The sequence below is a fragment of the Gadus chalcogrammus genome, chromosome 23 (genome assembly GCF_026213295.1).
Source record: "Gadus chalcogrammus isolate NIFS_2021 chromosome 23, NIFS_Gcha_1.0, whole genome shotgun sequence".
In the NCBI taxonomy this organism is placed as follows: domain Eukaryota; kingdom Metazoa; phylum Chordata; class Actinopteri; order Gadiformes; family Gadidae; genus Gadus; species Gadus chalcogrammus.
The window spans coordinates 21034130-21049075 of NC_079434.1; the positions used below are offsets into that span (position 1 = coordinate 21034130).

Sequence of the window (14946 nt, forward strand, 5' to 3'; positions counted from 1 at the left end):
CAGCCGGACCAGACCCGGAGACGCCAGGTCCCCCATAAGAGGAAGGACTTATGTTGTCTTTTGTTTGACCTTTTTTGCACTTGAGGTCAACAAATTAAAACCGTTGACCCGCAACCCTGTTTGGAGCGTCTCCTTTGAAAATCCCAGCCGCCGACGATCGGGGTTGCCACAATATACACGCACACACACCATAAGTATACACCATATAGATACACACACACACACCATAGATGCACCCCCTATAGATGCACACCATGAAGATAAACACACAAAATATAAAACACGCACCAAAGATTAACTTAAGATAGATTCAAACTAAATAGATCCCCCCCTAACACATACACGCACGCACGGATCTGACTGGGGATAGGATAGGTTAATTCACTTGAGGTGGTTAACAGGTAGTTGGTTATTCTCTTGCCAAAAGGACTATCTAGACTGGGCTACTTATAAATGTTTATAAATATTTTTATTTCCCAAAGATCATGTTCGGGGCTAATTAAATAACATCCGAGGCTTTAGCCCCAAATAAAACAGCATAGTAGTGACGCCACTGGCAACAGGCCTTGCATATTAGACATTTTCCATCAATACATCATTTAAAAGTTTGGAATACCTTTTTTGACTCGCATTTAAATTCCTGCAATCAAAGATAAAAGCTTTTAAATATCAACAGATGGCACCATTTTTATATAGATTATTATTAACTCCAATAGTTCATATCTCATGGGTTGATTTTAGGGGGTCCTGAAAGTTGATCTTTACAAATCCTGTAAAGAATATTAGTGTGCAGACAACAAAAGTAACATATCAACGTAAATAAATAATAAACGTTGCAAATATATGGCCTGTTAGGCCCTTTGAGACTGTACGTGATTAAGGGTTGTACAAATAAAATGTAATTGAACGTATAGACGTTGATTAAATAAGCAGTAACATTTCAACATTTATATATGTAGGCCTATATGTTGATTAAAACAAAATAAATCAGGTCCAAAGAGAATGTTGTGGTCACAGAACCTTTATACTCGACACATAGGCCTACCATCCAGCCGTGTTTAATTTGACATTATGTCTATCATGAAAACATTTAATTCAAGTAATGTGGCACTATATGTTGGTTAAAGAAAACACCTATTTAAAGTCCCTTCAAATAATGTATAAACCAGCATATATGCTGCCAAAAATAATAATAATCAGTGTATCCCAACAGAGGCGGACTATAAAATTGTAAAAATAATGAATTAAAAGTGAATCCTTGCTTTTTATTGATTATGAAAATGAACAGGCACCTATAACATGGAACTTGCACATCCCAAAAAAACAAACGTAAATAACACATCCCCATTAGTGTTGATCACTCACTACAAGCAGCAAGCTAAGAATCCAAACTACAGTGAAATGGGTGTATGTGTGTGTGTGTGTGTGTGTGTGGGGGGGGGGGGGTAGAAGAGGGGTACTGGATTATTTGGTGGTGGAAATGACAAGAGACAGATGGACCCTTGTCAACTTTCTAACAAAAATGTAATCTCCATGGATCTATACTGCTCATTAAACAGAAACGTGTTGCATCCCTGCCCCTCTAATGCCACTGTGACTGTATTTACAATCATTTCATCCCCGTCGCCATTTCTCACAGCACACCCTAAACCGCATTGAGAGCACTACTAATGAAGCTAATACAAAACAAGTCATTGGTTAAATAGAAATCTAGGTTATCAATATAGTTTTTAGGATAGCATCATGGTCATCCCCTCTCTACCGTTTTTCTATTATCACATTCACTCAAGATGCATTGGAGATTCAATTGAACTAGACCCAGGAAAGATAATAGCAGTTAAAACAAAACAACCCAAGATGAAACAGTTCAAGTATTCCCCGATGAAGGACTATAAAGGAATGGAGTGACTTCAGTTTGAATGAAAGAGCCGTACACATCCACTGCAGTGTTCAGCCACTACAGGATCTACCAGGTACTCTCCATAGTCATGGTTCTTGCAATATCTTGTGCCAGAAAGAATCAAATTAAATAAGTAGGTTAAATTAGCATGCATCACCTCAGAAAAACTATGTCATTTTTTTTTTATTAAAACAGCAATGGCTGCAATGGCTGTACACCTAATTAAGAGATGTGACTTATATTTCAAAAGGAATTAAAACTGCGCTATTCTGCTAGTCAAATATAACTTAATGTCACATAAGACAACCTAGAGACTTATATACACACACACAAAATAGTTTCAGACATGTTAGAATTTTACAATGTAACAGTCTCTTTGGGTGAAAATATATTTAACTTCAAAATATCTGATAGGAATCTTTTTAGAGGTGATCTCTTTATTGAAAAAAGTACCTGAGCCATCTCTCTGACCAGGGGGAAATCATGGAAAGCAGAGCCTTTAGAGATTCCTACCGACTACTCTTACCACTCACTACCATTCTGGAGATCAAAACTGATCATAAATTAAATAACATAAATAAGCAATTCAAAACTTTACGGAGCCCTCAAAAACACCATGGCCCTCCCCCACCATCCCAATATAGTAGTAGTATTAAAACAAAACCAAAAAGGAACGTAAAAGGAAAATTATCTAAAGTCAAAAAGACAATTCAGAAGATTAAAGCAGTAAATCTTAGAAAACCAAAATTAGCATAAAAAATAAAAATATTCAAGTGACCATGTTCTCTCATAGACATTCAGTACATGGAAGGTGGTGTTGCTGCAGATCTTGTATGCTGGACCACTGAACGTTTGCATGAGTTCAGCCTCTATCTCTTTGAAGGGCACAGGGGACGTGTGCTTCGTATTTGCACTTATATCATAGTGTTACCAACATTGTTTTGTCGGACAACGGGCTGCGATCGGAATCTTGATTTGGTTGGAGAGGGCAAAAACTTAGAACATACTCATGATTGAGTTTGTTATAAACATTTTAACTGAGAGTGGAACTGAGGCAGCTTAAAGTGTCGCTGTTAACGCAATAAAATATACAACTTGTGTGCCTTGTCTTCGACATAATTTCACAGTGCATATAATCAAAAAGCAGAAAAATAAAATGATGAAAAACATTTCTTGGAGATACGATAGTCAGATCCTGTCTGCAAAATGATTAGATTTGGATTTCTTGTTGTAGGCCCAAGCATGCATCCATCGTTTGTTATTGCACAAAGAAAAAAGGAAAAAAAGTCCTCATAATGAACCCATACACAAACATACAAAAAGTAACAAGAATAATCTTAAAACAGGAATTATAATAATCTCACTACCACTCCACCTTGCTGGCTGCATTACCATCTTTTTGCAAAGAACCTTCCACCGGGGTGCATATAAACGTTCCTTTTTTTTTTTTCCTCTATATATTACAACCAGCTAAAACATGCATCCAACTGCCCATGGCGGGAAATGCAGTCAAGAGAGTCCAGCGCTTGGAGTCCACCTCTCCAGTCAAAGGTCAGAGTTCAAAGACTGAATGATTAAAAAGTGCTTCTTTTTTTTCTTTGTAGGTCAGTAGGACTTTTCTTCTAGGATTATTACAAAGGGTTTTGTTTACATTAGCATGTATCATCTGGGAAGAAAGACAAACAAAAAGGTTTAGATTACCGCTGCTTATAAGTTACTTATAGGTTTGCATTTGGATCAATGATTTACTCACCATGATACCACCATTTTGTTTTCTTTGGATTTTTGTTACAAGTTCTTACATAAAAGGAGTTATCCGGCGGCCGTCTCTATAGAAGAAACACAGACAAGTTTTTAGAAAGGCAGCTCTTCAACCTTCCCAAACACTCAACAAACATCAACAAAACAACAGATCTGCCAGGAATCACCAAAGGTGTTCCCCACAGCGCCGCTTTGGGTCCCTTACCTTTTCTTTACAGCTGGACAACATGCTGATTATACTTAGACAAACTGATTGCACGGAGAGCGCTGGTGACCAGTCTTCTGTAAGAATAGACAGGCAGATGTGCCCGTTGCTGTACACATGAGGGTGGACAGGTATATTCTCTCCTGTGAACATGACCTAAGGAAGAAACGTCAATCAATGAGCTGCACCATTAAGCTGCCACATGGCTTTTCTTGGAAACACGGTCTTAATGTGGGCAAACAAACACACAAAAAAAAATAAAAAATTGAGTGCTATTATTGGATGGGAGGAGCTCAAACATTAGAGGGCATAGTTAAAGTCCATAATTTTTTTTTCAAAAGCAACCTATATTCATGTATGTGCAGTGCAACTGAACATTGGCTGCTAGCGCCGACAGCTATTGAAAATATGATACAACAGATAGCAATAATTATAGATACATGAATGTAGTTTACCACTATGGATGCAAAGAGGCTATAACCGCCGCCACGTCCTACAACAAAATCAACCTTCATTACAATTCAAGGTTTTTGAAACCAAAATGGTGTTTACATTCTGATTCAGCTCCATGATTTATTTTATTATTATTTGATATTTATTTTTATTAACGTGGGAATAAAACATACATCTTGTTGAATGTAAAAGGAAATTAAGCGTAACACGGACTGTTGGGCAGGCGCTGTCAGAGAATAAGAGTTAAATAAGAGGAGTTTAACAAGAGAGTGAATGGATACTAAGCACAGGAATGTACACCTAGTTCCCAAAATACAAAAAAAGCTACGAGTCATCACACACACACACACACACACACACACACACACACACACACACACACACACACACACACACACACACACACACACACACACACACACACACACACACACACACACACACACACACGGATTAGGGCACGGCCACACAGACAGAGAGGCTACACTCCCGAAATAGCCCAGGCTATTTGAGTGGGTTGACTGATAATCTTCAATGGTGGCCAGAGGGGGTTGGGGGGGGGGTGTAGAGACCAAGGTAGTACCGTGCACTCTACCGTGTTCCACTGTTTACCGAGGCTGGTTCATACCAGGCTGTATCTGAATAAGGGCTCGGTATTTCAGCCTGTCCCCTCTAATGTACTGGCGGCTCTGAGCTGCGGTCAGTCACCATGCAGTGATCCATGTTCCAGAGTCCCGGGGCGGAGGGGCCATCAGGACTGAAGGACCGCACTACTGTCATCAGATCACTGAGTGGGAGAGGGCCCGGCTGTAGGTAACGCCGTCGGACGGCGCACGCGACTGCAGCGCGGCTCCTCCTACTGTGATGGGGTCCGTGAGGCGTGGATGTCTTATTTTTACACTATCGTGTTACCATGGTAGCAAACATATGGCGTACCCCTGCTGCGATGTTGGAAATCAGACAGATGGGCTGATAGCTGAGCAATGGCCTGAGAGTCCCCTGGGCCCTGTGAGTTAGGGCTGCTCCATTATGTGAAAAGTCATAATCACGATTATTATTGAGTTTGAAAACATTTATTCAGCATGTCTCTCCCAAAAAAATGTGTCAATCCAAAATAATATACAGATATATATCCAGCTGTTCTGCCCTTCTATAAAACATAAAAAATAAATAAATAAAAAAACTTGATTATGTTGATCTTGTGATCCTTTGACACTAAAAATCGAAATCGCAATCAAAATCCGTTAAATCGCCAGCCCTACTTTGAGTGATATCAAACACAGGAATATAGAAAATTAAGATATGTCTGCGGTTATTCGATAACATATTGTGGTATCCTGGGGGATAGGGACGCTTCAGGCCACAGCGGCATCGTGTTAAAACCCTGATCTAGAGGAACCGATGACCCGTCGGGGGGGGGGGGGGGCTGACCTTCACACAGGAGAGTTGGGAGTGTTTACGTTTATGTGCACAGTTGAGGCATTTAGAGGATCAACCACTACGGCAGAGGATTTATTGACACACACACACACACACACACACACACGCACGCGCACACACGCACACACGCCCCTTACCTGAGGTGAATCAAATGGATATCGACTACTGAATTTGAAAAGCAGCTGAAATTTCTCTCCTTCATAGAGTGTGCCGGAGGCTCCTTCCATATCTACGATCCACCTTGGAGAGGAAAGAAGGAACGTCAATCCGGGCCTCATTGTTAGTCTATCAAACAAACCTGATCAGTAAACATTCAGAAGACTATTCACCCTAGAATGTATTCTGACTTCTTGATAAAGCAAGCTTTATCGAATCCCGAACATCCTTTTATCTAAGTACGGTATATATTCAGGCCTCCCTGCAATTTCATGTTGTCCTTTCCTTCATATAGTCAAAAGGCGTCATTGTTTAGGCCCCAACTATCGAGTGATTAGACGGATGGGAAATTACTGATATTTGGGTTACTGATAACGCATTACTTTGACATATTTTTACGTATCTGAACTGAAATAGTCCCATTTCATTAAAAAAAAATCAAGCAGTGGACATACTCCAAAGCAACGTTTTTCTAGTTTTGCCCATCAAACATCTCCCAGTGTAAGGGATCGGTGTGGTGTGGCCACAGCTCCACTTATTGGGCTTCGATCCTCTTTTCCCTCCCTTAAAATCAAATTTTGGAATAATAGCAACACCAATATGACAGTTGGCATTTAATCAATGAAAGCCAAACAAGGACACTGTGGACCAAAACAAAACTGTTAAAGCCGGTGTTTAGTGCTTCTCAAACACATAGGTGGACACACAGCTGAACACACAGGTGAACCACAGCATACACTGTAGAAGGGCAAAGCCCAGCACCGATAATGGCCGCACACAATCCTAGCCAGTCCTCGAGGTTGTTCAGGACAAAACGGAATATAGTGGGAAACATATAAACATAACCCTGAACATTGAGGGTAAAAAACGAAATGTTCTGACCTAATTACAGCTAGGCTCGCGTTCCAGATAAAAGAGCATTTACATTCAGTGGAACTCATCTTTTTAGATTCTTTATTTATTTCCCCCCTCTCACATTAACTGTGAGGCCCTTCATCATTTAGTCATGTCAGAATCTGAACATATCACTGAGCCTGTGGACACAGTGTCAGAGTGCTATGGTGACACTGTGGGAGGGAAGCTGTCCTGGGAGCAGAAGGAGAGCTCAGAGAGAGATATCATTGCTGACGCATGCTGGCGAGGCTGTGTCAGACCCTATCCACTACACAGAAAAACACTTCAGGAAACATCTACCAAAAAATCACACAGACGTTTCCCCAGTGTCCCACAGAGAAATTGGTTCACTAAACGAAAGGCAAGCATAAAGGTAATGTTGAGCGAAACCACTCAGCTAACTCGGCTGTCCCAGTGCATGATCCCACAACGGAAAATGACCTCAGGTATATTTATGCCACCGTCGCAATACTGGTCGCGGTCCATGATTGAGTTCATAATCAGTGTGAGTTTAAAGCCAAGTTTAAATTAACTCAAACTCCACTACTGAAATCTGCCGCTCTGAAACTTATATTTTTTCTAACCTTATCTTGGAATGGATCCCAGTTATTTTACTGCAAGTGCTACTGGCATAATGATCGTCCCATCCATCACATTTGGACTTAAACTACAAACCAAACGTTTTTTAAAAAGGCAGTGCTGACAGCAGAGTCTGTTGGTTGAAATGATTGATTAGGAGTCTCTGGCCCCAACTATGTAAGAACAGAACATTGAGGAAAATAAAGGCCTGATCCCGAACCTCCATTGAGTTTGAAGGTACGGCCCCCGTCTTGTGAGAACCACAGCCTGTCCAAACGGAATACCTAACTGTAACCCTTTCCAATATTACACCTAAAGTTAACGGACTGCAACATCTTACCTAATCATTTACAAGCTCATGTGCCACATTTTTAAAAGGTCCCAATAGTGACAGCTTTGAAATGTAATTATTGCATAGCTTGTCAACTGTCAAGCGATAAACTAGGCCCATGGGATATTTGGACCAATCACAGATAGGGAGAGGATGGCAAACTGTTGTGAACAGATTGACAATGTTCATCCAACCAGAATATTGGATTAAGATTAGCCTTTTGTTCCAAGATCAGGTCAGGTTTGGCTGTTGATTGGGCCTAATCTGCCTCTTTGTTAAAATACAATTTATATTCATTTCACAGACTAGAGCTGACCAGAATTAAAGCAGCATTAAAAAGGTCTCGTCACGACAAACGTTTTGACAAAAGATGAGCCATAAAAAAAAAAAAATTCAAAAGAAAATGTAAGCTTTAAGATGGTACTGCTATATTGAAAACCTTCCAATAATGCCACAGTAAGACTGACAATTGGCACTTGAGAATAAAGATATGCAAGGCAGACAAAACCAGCTGAACTGGTCAAGAAGTTCACGGTAAATCAAGTTCAACGCACCGTGCTCGTTGTAAAAACAATCCTGAGAGCCTTGACTTTGTTATTCAGAGTCTAAGAAACCCATACAACACATTTTCAGCTCCAACGGCTAACAATGTTGTTAAAAGATGTTAATAAACCTGAAACAATATCAAATTAACAGTGCAAATTCAGAAAAGCAGCACACCTGCAAATCAAGGACAATTTCACAGGAATTGTTTTATAACTTTTTGTTTTGGAGATGGGACAGAGACACAGGGAGACAAATGGAGAGGTTGGCTTACTTCTTTGCTACACTAGCCTCCAGCAGGTCAAGATAAATATTTAATAAGGATGACTAGTGACACCGAAGGCATAGAGCGGCCATGACTGGAATGACCCCAATTCCTCCTCGTAAGTCAAGGCTTCAAAAGTGAAGTTGTCCAAGTAAATCTATATTAAAAACCTCGTCCTACTACTACTACACAACTTTGCTATATTTGGACACACATCCAAAACCGTCAACAATAGAGCCCTTTATTTAACTCAAAATTGTCATCTTTACAGCTGACTCCCCACAATTTAAATGCACCCCACATGATATTGTAATATTAAATATTTGGGTATCCAGGGTCCAAAATTATCCCCAGCCTCAGATAATGAGGGATAGACTTGATTATTTGGCACAGGTTCAAAAGTCAGGGTTACATATTAAAACAATTGCTTAGTCAGTAAGTTAATTTTGGACCTTGTGTGCAGGTAACCATTGCTTACTTTGTCCACATGCAGAGGATTACTTACTGTGTGATGGTATTCTGTACGCTTTTTTCGTTGAGCGTCATCCCAGGAGGTGGATCATTTTGCAGAGCTAATAGTTCCTTTTGTAGCCTTTTCTGTTGAAAACAAACATAGATGGGAGATGAAGTCACGCTCCAATGCTTAACCATACAATAATAATGAAGAAAATTCAGTTTCAGAAATTATTATTTACATACAAGCCTAAGGCAAGTCCTAGCTGGCTTCCACTGAACTCAGGATCACCCCGTTCACCACACCACCACTTTGTAAACAAACCTACTCCAATGTCCATTAGCGCGGAACGACTACCGAGGCATCGACCCATCGTCGCGTGTACATGTATGTCATGTTATTTCGGTGTAATGTTATTTTAAACGCATTAAAAGGGCACCCCTACAGAGATCCAGGCAGCAGACTATGTTGGTCGGGAGGCTTAAGCTTCCCTACAGAACAGGATCATTCAGATCATCGGTTTGAATTCGATGAACCTTAAAACAGCATGTTCTGTTTGGGTGACAGTCTAAGAGACATTTCCCTGACACAGGTCATCTCTGATTTCGAGTAAAGCCATCGATGCTCCTCTTCACCTAGAAGCTGGAGTTGTCCAATCTGCGCACTGTGTTGTCAGAGGCTAACCTCTAGTGCTACCAGCTAACATCAATATTCACCACTGGTCGAATAACACGTTACGAGACACACCACGACACGAACCATGATGAATAACACTTGTAATCCCGACCCTGTGCGTATTATTGTACAACTTTATGATGAAATGTCCTTGTAAAAGACACCGTAGGGCTTTCCTCAGGTTGGGAGTAGCATTAGCTCGCCGTAGTTCTGTGGTCATGCTAGGCTTTTAGCCCATAGCCATCGGGTAAACTCACTGGTTTACATCCCAGACAACCTTCTTATTTCGTCGGGATCGCTTCTAAACGTGGACGTTAGAACGCAGGTTAAGAAGGTCCGTTTGGCGTCCGCGATGGGAATCGAATCGGCTGGGTGATTTAAAATAAATAGGATCGCTGTCAGCTGTGGACTTACCTGCATCGACGCCATGATGGAAACCCCCCTGCATCAGGGCACAGCGACGCCAGCTGCACGTCACTGCGTCACGTCACCGCGTCACTTCACTCCATTGCGTCACACTGTTGTCAAGTGGGGGCCGGGTTGTTTATTCTGACAGAACAAAACAAACCAGCCAACTGGATCATTTGTGTTTAATTTAAAGAGAAGATTCTCTGTCGTCTCGCATGCGATTTTGATATGTTTTGAATATATCTATATATATATACGCGTGTATTCCTAAACCCAAATGTGGAATATAAGCTTATTACGATTGTATATATTATAATATAAATATGTATTGACCAATTTCTATTTGGTGCTTTTTACAAGATTAATTTCGGCATGCAAATATGCAATGCAATGGCGTGACTTTCATGTGGACAAACAATTTCCATTGTGCAATTATTAAAAAAGAAAGTGTTTTACCAAATAAATCAAAACAAAAAATAAAATATCAATAAACAAAGTAGTACAAGTTTTTCATTTTATTCAACACAATTGCATGTGTTTATATCAATACAATTGCATGTGGAGTTGATACCCTTGATTTGTATGGTCAGAGTACGTCAGCGCATGTGTTACCGAGTCTTGAACGGAAGTCAATCAAGCATTATCACCCGTCATGAAAAAAATAACCGAATGATCTTATGTGATGTCTGAAAAGGTGAATGCTGGTAGGCCTAGTTACAAGCACATTCAGATGAATAACTTCCAACAAAGTACTAAAGAAGAGACCTGTCCCCAACAGGCCACCAATAAAGAGCAACGTCTGTGTGGAGTTAAAATTTATATGATGAGCATATTTTCATTACGCTTCTAGGAGTGAACTGGTTGAAGAGCCAGATGAAGAAAAAAGCCTCTTTATTTTGGGATAGATATTCCATTCACTGGGACAAACCGATCAGTTTAATGTGCCAAAAATGTGATTTTCGAACAGGCTCTAAACAAACTAAATCTTCCAGATTAATATTTATGGCAGTCCCTTACATTTAGCCAACCCATATACATGCACCTATAGAGCATGAGTTTGACAATTATATCGTCTCCATTCTTGCAATCACAAAAGAAAAGCCAAATTTGTGTATCTATGTGAGATCAGTCTAAAGAGGCATGTGATGGGTTTCAGAAATCAAAGAAGCCATGTATGTAGAGTCGAAGTCCAGCAGATCTATCAAGGTTGCATTAGCACCAGCACTCACCAGAAAAGGCTTTATTTGGAGACGAGATAAGATTAACCTTTAATAATCCCTAGAGGGAAATTCAGCAGATGAGAAATTATGCATTTGGTGAAACCATTTTTCTTCTTGTCACATTATGGGGCAAGTGGCGCAAACTGCGATCTCCGTCCTTAAAGTTTAAAATCAGAAATGCATTTCTATCAATAAAATGAGGAAACCATCGAGTGCAAAAAGAAAATCTTTAAATTTCATATGAGAAATACAGATCAATTGTGTATAGGTTGAACATTGCAAAACAAGTTAAATAGTCAAAATAATCTAAAAATGTTTTAAGCAGCTACATTGTGTATCGTTCTAACAATCCAAGAAGTTTGCAGCCATGAGCAGTTCCAGTGCGATCTCTGGAGCGATGGGAAACTCGGGTATTTCCGTGGAGCTGTTGGTGTAGCGGACCTTGTAAGTGAAATACATGCAGACCTTTGACAGCACATGGGAAGGGATCTCCCTGAAGTTCACTTCATTGGTTTCATTCTCAGCAAATTGACCTGCATAGAAAGTGAAAACAAAATGTTCCATTGTAGGTTCGTCAAACAAGATTCCTCACCATCCGAGACATTTAATGCACGATAGTTAGGAAACAAGTCTTCTCCCAAGTACTCTAAACCGTTTTAGAACAGCATGACATAGAAATAAATGTTTAGAGAACACAGCTCACAAATAAACACTTGTTATCCTCACCTGGTCCACTCAACATAGCTTTGATGGTTCCGGATGTCAATGCGTGTTCTCTTTTTACAATAAATTCGTGGCCATCAGAAGATATCAACTTCACATACATGGCATCTGGGCCTTCGCAGCCGCCATAGGTTTTCTCTTCGCCATCTGTCAGACACAAGGAGAGTGTTGAGTGGCGTACAGGTCACATTACAACCACTCTGTATAGCAAGAATGAAAGTTCCGCCCATTGTCGAACAATCAACGAATTCCTTTCATGTAATCTAGCGTTTGCCAAGATAGAATTGCAGGCGCTTCCAAATAAATGACTTATGCGGAGTGTCTATGTGGGAATCTCCGCATAGTGAGTGGGAATGGGCAGTTTCCAATTACGAAAACTAGGTTATACAACAAATGCATCATAATATAAATAATGATTCAACTTACCCATTCTGTGCTGGCGATCTGTGATCCTGCTAGAAGCAGAAGTACACAGTGTCACTATTTGCATATAAACCTATACCTCCAGACAGAATGTAGAATGCAGGTGATGCGGTTTAACGCAAAGCAGCCAGGCCTGCTAACGCGTACGGTACAGCATGCCACTAGGGTACGGTCACCACCGACGTCCGAGATACCACGAACAAAACACCGCAAACAGCACGAAAGGGCTCCACTGAGATAAAGCCCGGTGATTATGTGCCCCGTGTCTCGGCGGCGGACCCCGGGTCACCGACACGGAGTCGGCCGCTGAACAGGCGCTGAATCCGGGGCTAAAACTCCGGCGGCTAACGCCTACATGACTAAACATTGCGTTTTAAATGCTACCATCGGCTGGTTAGATAATCATTTTACAGTCACCAAATACACAAACGATCTTAAGAATTCACATCTCTGACTCGGTGGCACTGTTCTTCGGTATGTATGTTTCTTACCACACTACAGGAGACTGTGGGGTAAAGTATCGGTGGTCACGGCTAATGTTAGCAGCGGAGCTACACACACCCCGGAAGTAGTCGGATACAAACAGCTGCACTCATCGAATGGTTCCTGTGGGACCGCGTCCTGCCTGCAGGGTTGCCAGATTGGACCATATTTCCCGCCCAATCTGTCAAAATCGCCAGAGTGCTTGTATACCAAAAAGTCAAAAGTCAAAGTCAGCTTTATTGTCAATTACAACAAATGTACAGGACCAATAGAATAACCGACATTTCTTTCGTCTCTGACACGCGGTTTATTAAGTATACAATAAAATTGGCAAATGAAATAAAATAAGATATGTAATATTTAAAATACAATAAATTCTAAATAGTGCAATATGGTCTGCATAGTGCAAATTAGGCAAAAAGAAGAAAAGTCAAAGGTCCTGGGATCGTGGGGGCAGATGGGAGGGAAGGGAGAGAGGGTAGAGACTAGAGTTGAGCTTCCGAACAGCCTGCGTGGAAAAAACTGATTCTTCTACGTCGATGGTCGATGATCTACTACTCCATCTACTGCACGCCATACACTGGAATCACCAATATACAGTTAATTATAATATGAATATGAATATCCAAGGTTAATAAACTACGGTCATGTGACATGATGCATTTACATTCGTAAAAAGGGGGGACAAAGCGACCCGTCCCCAGCAGGTGGCGACGGTGTGTTAGATTATGTTCCACTCCGTCTGTCTGTTTGATAAACACGCACAGGTGCTGATGGAACGTGACATACAGTAGATCATTTGCTCACACACACACACACACACACACACACACACACACACACACACACACACACACACACACACGACACACACACACGCACACACACACACACACACACACACACACACACACACACACACACACACACACACACACACACACAAACACACACAGAGAAAAAACTGAAGCTCCTTATAAATTGTCATTGTGGTGCCAACATTTATATTTTTCAAGGTATATCTATTAGTGATTTGTGTCTTTGTCTAACAATGGTGTACGCCTAATTAAACACCAAGCGGCCGGTAATATATAATTTAAAAGAGAGGAGGGTTTTCAGTGGTTGCAATCTGCGTCAAACACGTTTCACAGAGGTCTCTGCTACGTGTTATTGGAGAAGAGGTGTGTGACACAGATCAGGGGCGTCCAACCTTTCACTGTGGGCCAAAGGGCCCCCTTTATACACCACTACTGAAAGAGGCCATCGCCAGAGGAAACATCGGGAAGAAAAAGCCCGCAACTCGCCGCACTGTGTTGATTCTCTTATTTTCTTATTCTAACCCAAACACAATTAACGCAAAACATTGATGGAAAACATTACAATGGCAAACATATTATGGAATGCAACGAATAACTCTATTTTTTTTAAATAATAACAAGCCATAATACTATTTATTGAACAATATTTATGTTATATTTAGTTTCAATGCCCTTTTTCATTTGCTTATCTTTGCAAATGTATCTGTTCAAGAACGAAAGCCCATGTACTGCCTGCAGTACCGACGCATGCCACCAGTGGTACCACGGGTAGAGAAACACCCACACGGATCACAGAGAGGGCAGTCAGAGTCATGTTCAGAATGTGACTTTGCCCTCATCCTCACTGAAGTTCTTTTATACCGGTAAAACTGATGACCGCCGAAACATGAAGACCGTCAAATGGAGGCAGGCAGTTATCTGAGCCGCGGCGTTCCTTCAATCAGGGTACCCGGTGTGCTTGTAACCTGGGCTGCGCCATGACCCTGAGATTCTGTCCCGGGACACTGAAGACAGCAAGGGACTCCCCACGCCGCCCCACCCCCCCCACACACACACACACACATTTTATATGTCCCATTTGAGTTGATATTGTACACAATGGGGGGTAATGAGTGGTCCGAAAGGGGTAACGGGATATGATCTCACGATCTGCTTGGCACAGTTGGTCCTCTTTGATGTTGCTTTCCCGGAGCTTTGACGCTGTGTTCCAGAATG

The 14946-nt window shown here is 41.1% G+C and overlaps 2 protein-coding genes across 3 annotated transcripts; both read right to left on the minus strand.

Annotated features, from left to right (window-relative positions):
* Positions 1-1250: 1250 nt before the first annotated feature.
* On the minus strand, positions 1251-10208 carry ube2wb (ubiquitin conjugating enzyme E2 Wb). Its single transcript, XM_056584259.1, has 6 exons — positions 10071-10208; positions 9033-9124; positions 5897-5999; positions 3867-4022; positions 3654-3729; positions 1251-3566 (listed from the first exon to the last, which is right to left on the minus strand). Exons 1-6 carry the CDS (start codon positions 10083-10085, stop codon positions 3553-3555), a joined length of 456 nt encoding a protein of 151 aa, XP_056440234.1. The 5' UTR covers positions 10086-10208; the 3' UTR covers positions 1251-3552.
* A 1095-nt stretch (positions 10209-11303) lies between these two features.
* On the minus strand, positions 11304-13052 carry LOC130377113 (elongin-C). 2 transcript variants are annotated; one of them, XM_056584091.1, is made up of 4 exons: positions 12922-13052; positions 12434-12462; positions 12011-12154; positions 11304-11817 (listed from the first exon to the last, which is right to left on the minus strand). In XM_056584091.1, the coding sequence occupies exons 2-4, from the start codon at positions 12435-12437 to the stop codon at positions 11627-11629; spliced, it is 339 nt and encodes a 112-aa protein (XP_056440066.1). In that variant the 5' UTR covers positions 12438-12462; positions 12922-13052; the 3' UTR covers positions 11304-11626. The 2 variants fall into 2 exon arrangements, with proteins under 2 accessions (XP_056440066.1, XP_056440067.1); XM_056584092.1 differs by having other exon boundaries at positions 12434-12459; positions 12922-13010.
* Positions 13053-14946: the final 1894 nt, after the last annotated feature.

Bases quoted from the DNA above. Each gene is read 5' to 3' on its own strand.
- LOC130377113 (XM_056584091.1), bottom strand. The intron at 11,818-12,010 runs GTGAGGATAACA...CTTTCTATGCAG, and splicing joins AGCTATGTTGAGTGGACCAG to GTCAATTTGCTGAGAATGAA.
- ube2wb (XM_056584259.1), bottom strand. The intron at 6,000-9,032 runs GTAAGTAATCCT...TTCCTCTCCAAG, and splicing joins GTACAGAATACCATCACACA to GTGGATCGTAGATATGGAAG. The intron at 4,023-5,896 runs GTAAGGGGCGTG...TTTCTTCCTTAG, and splicing joins ATCCATTTGATTCACCTCAG to GTCATGTTCACAGGAGAGAA.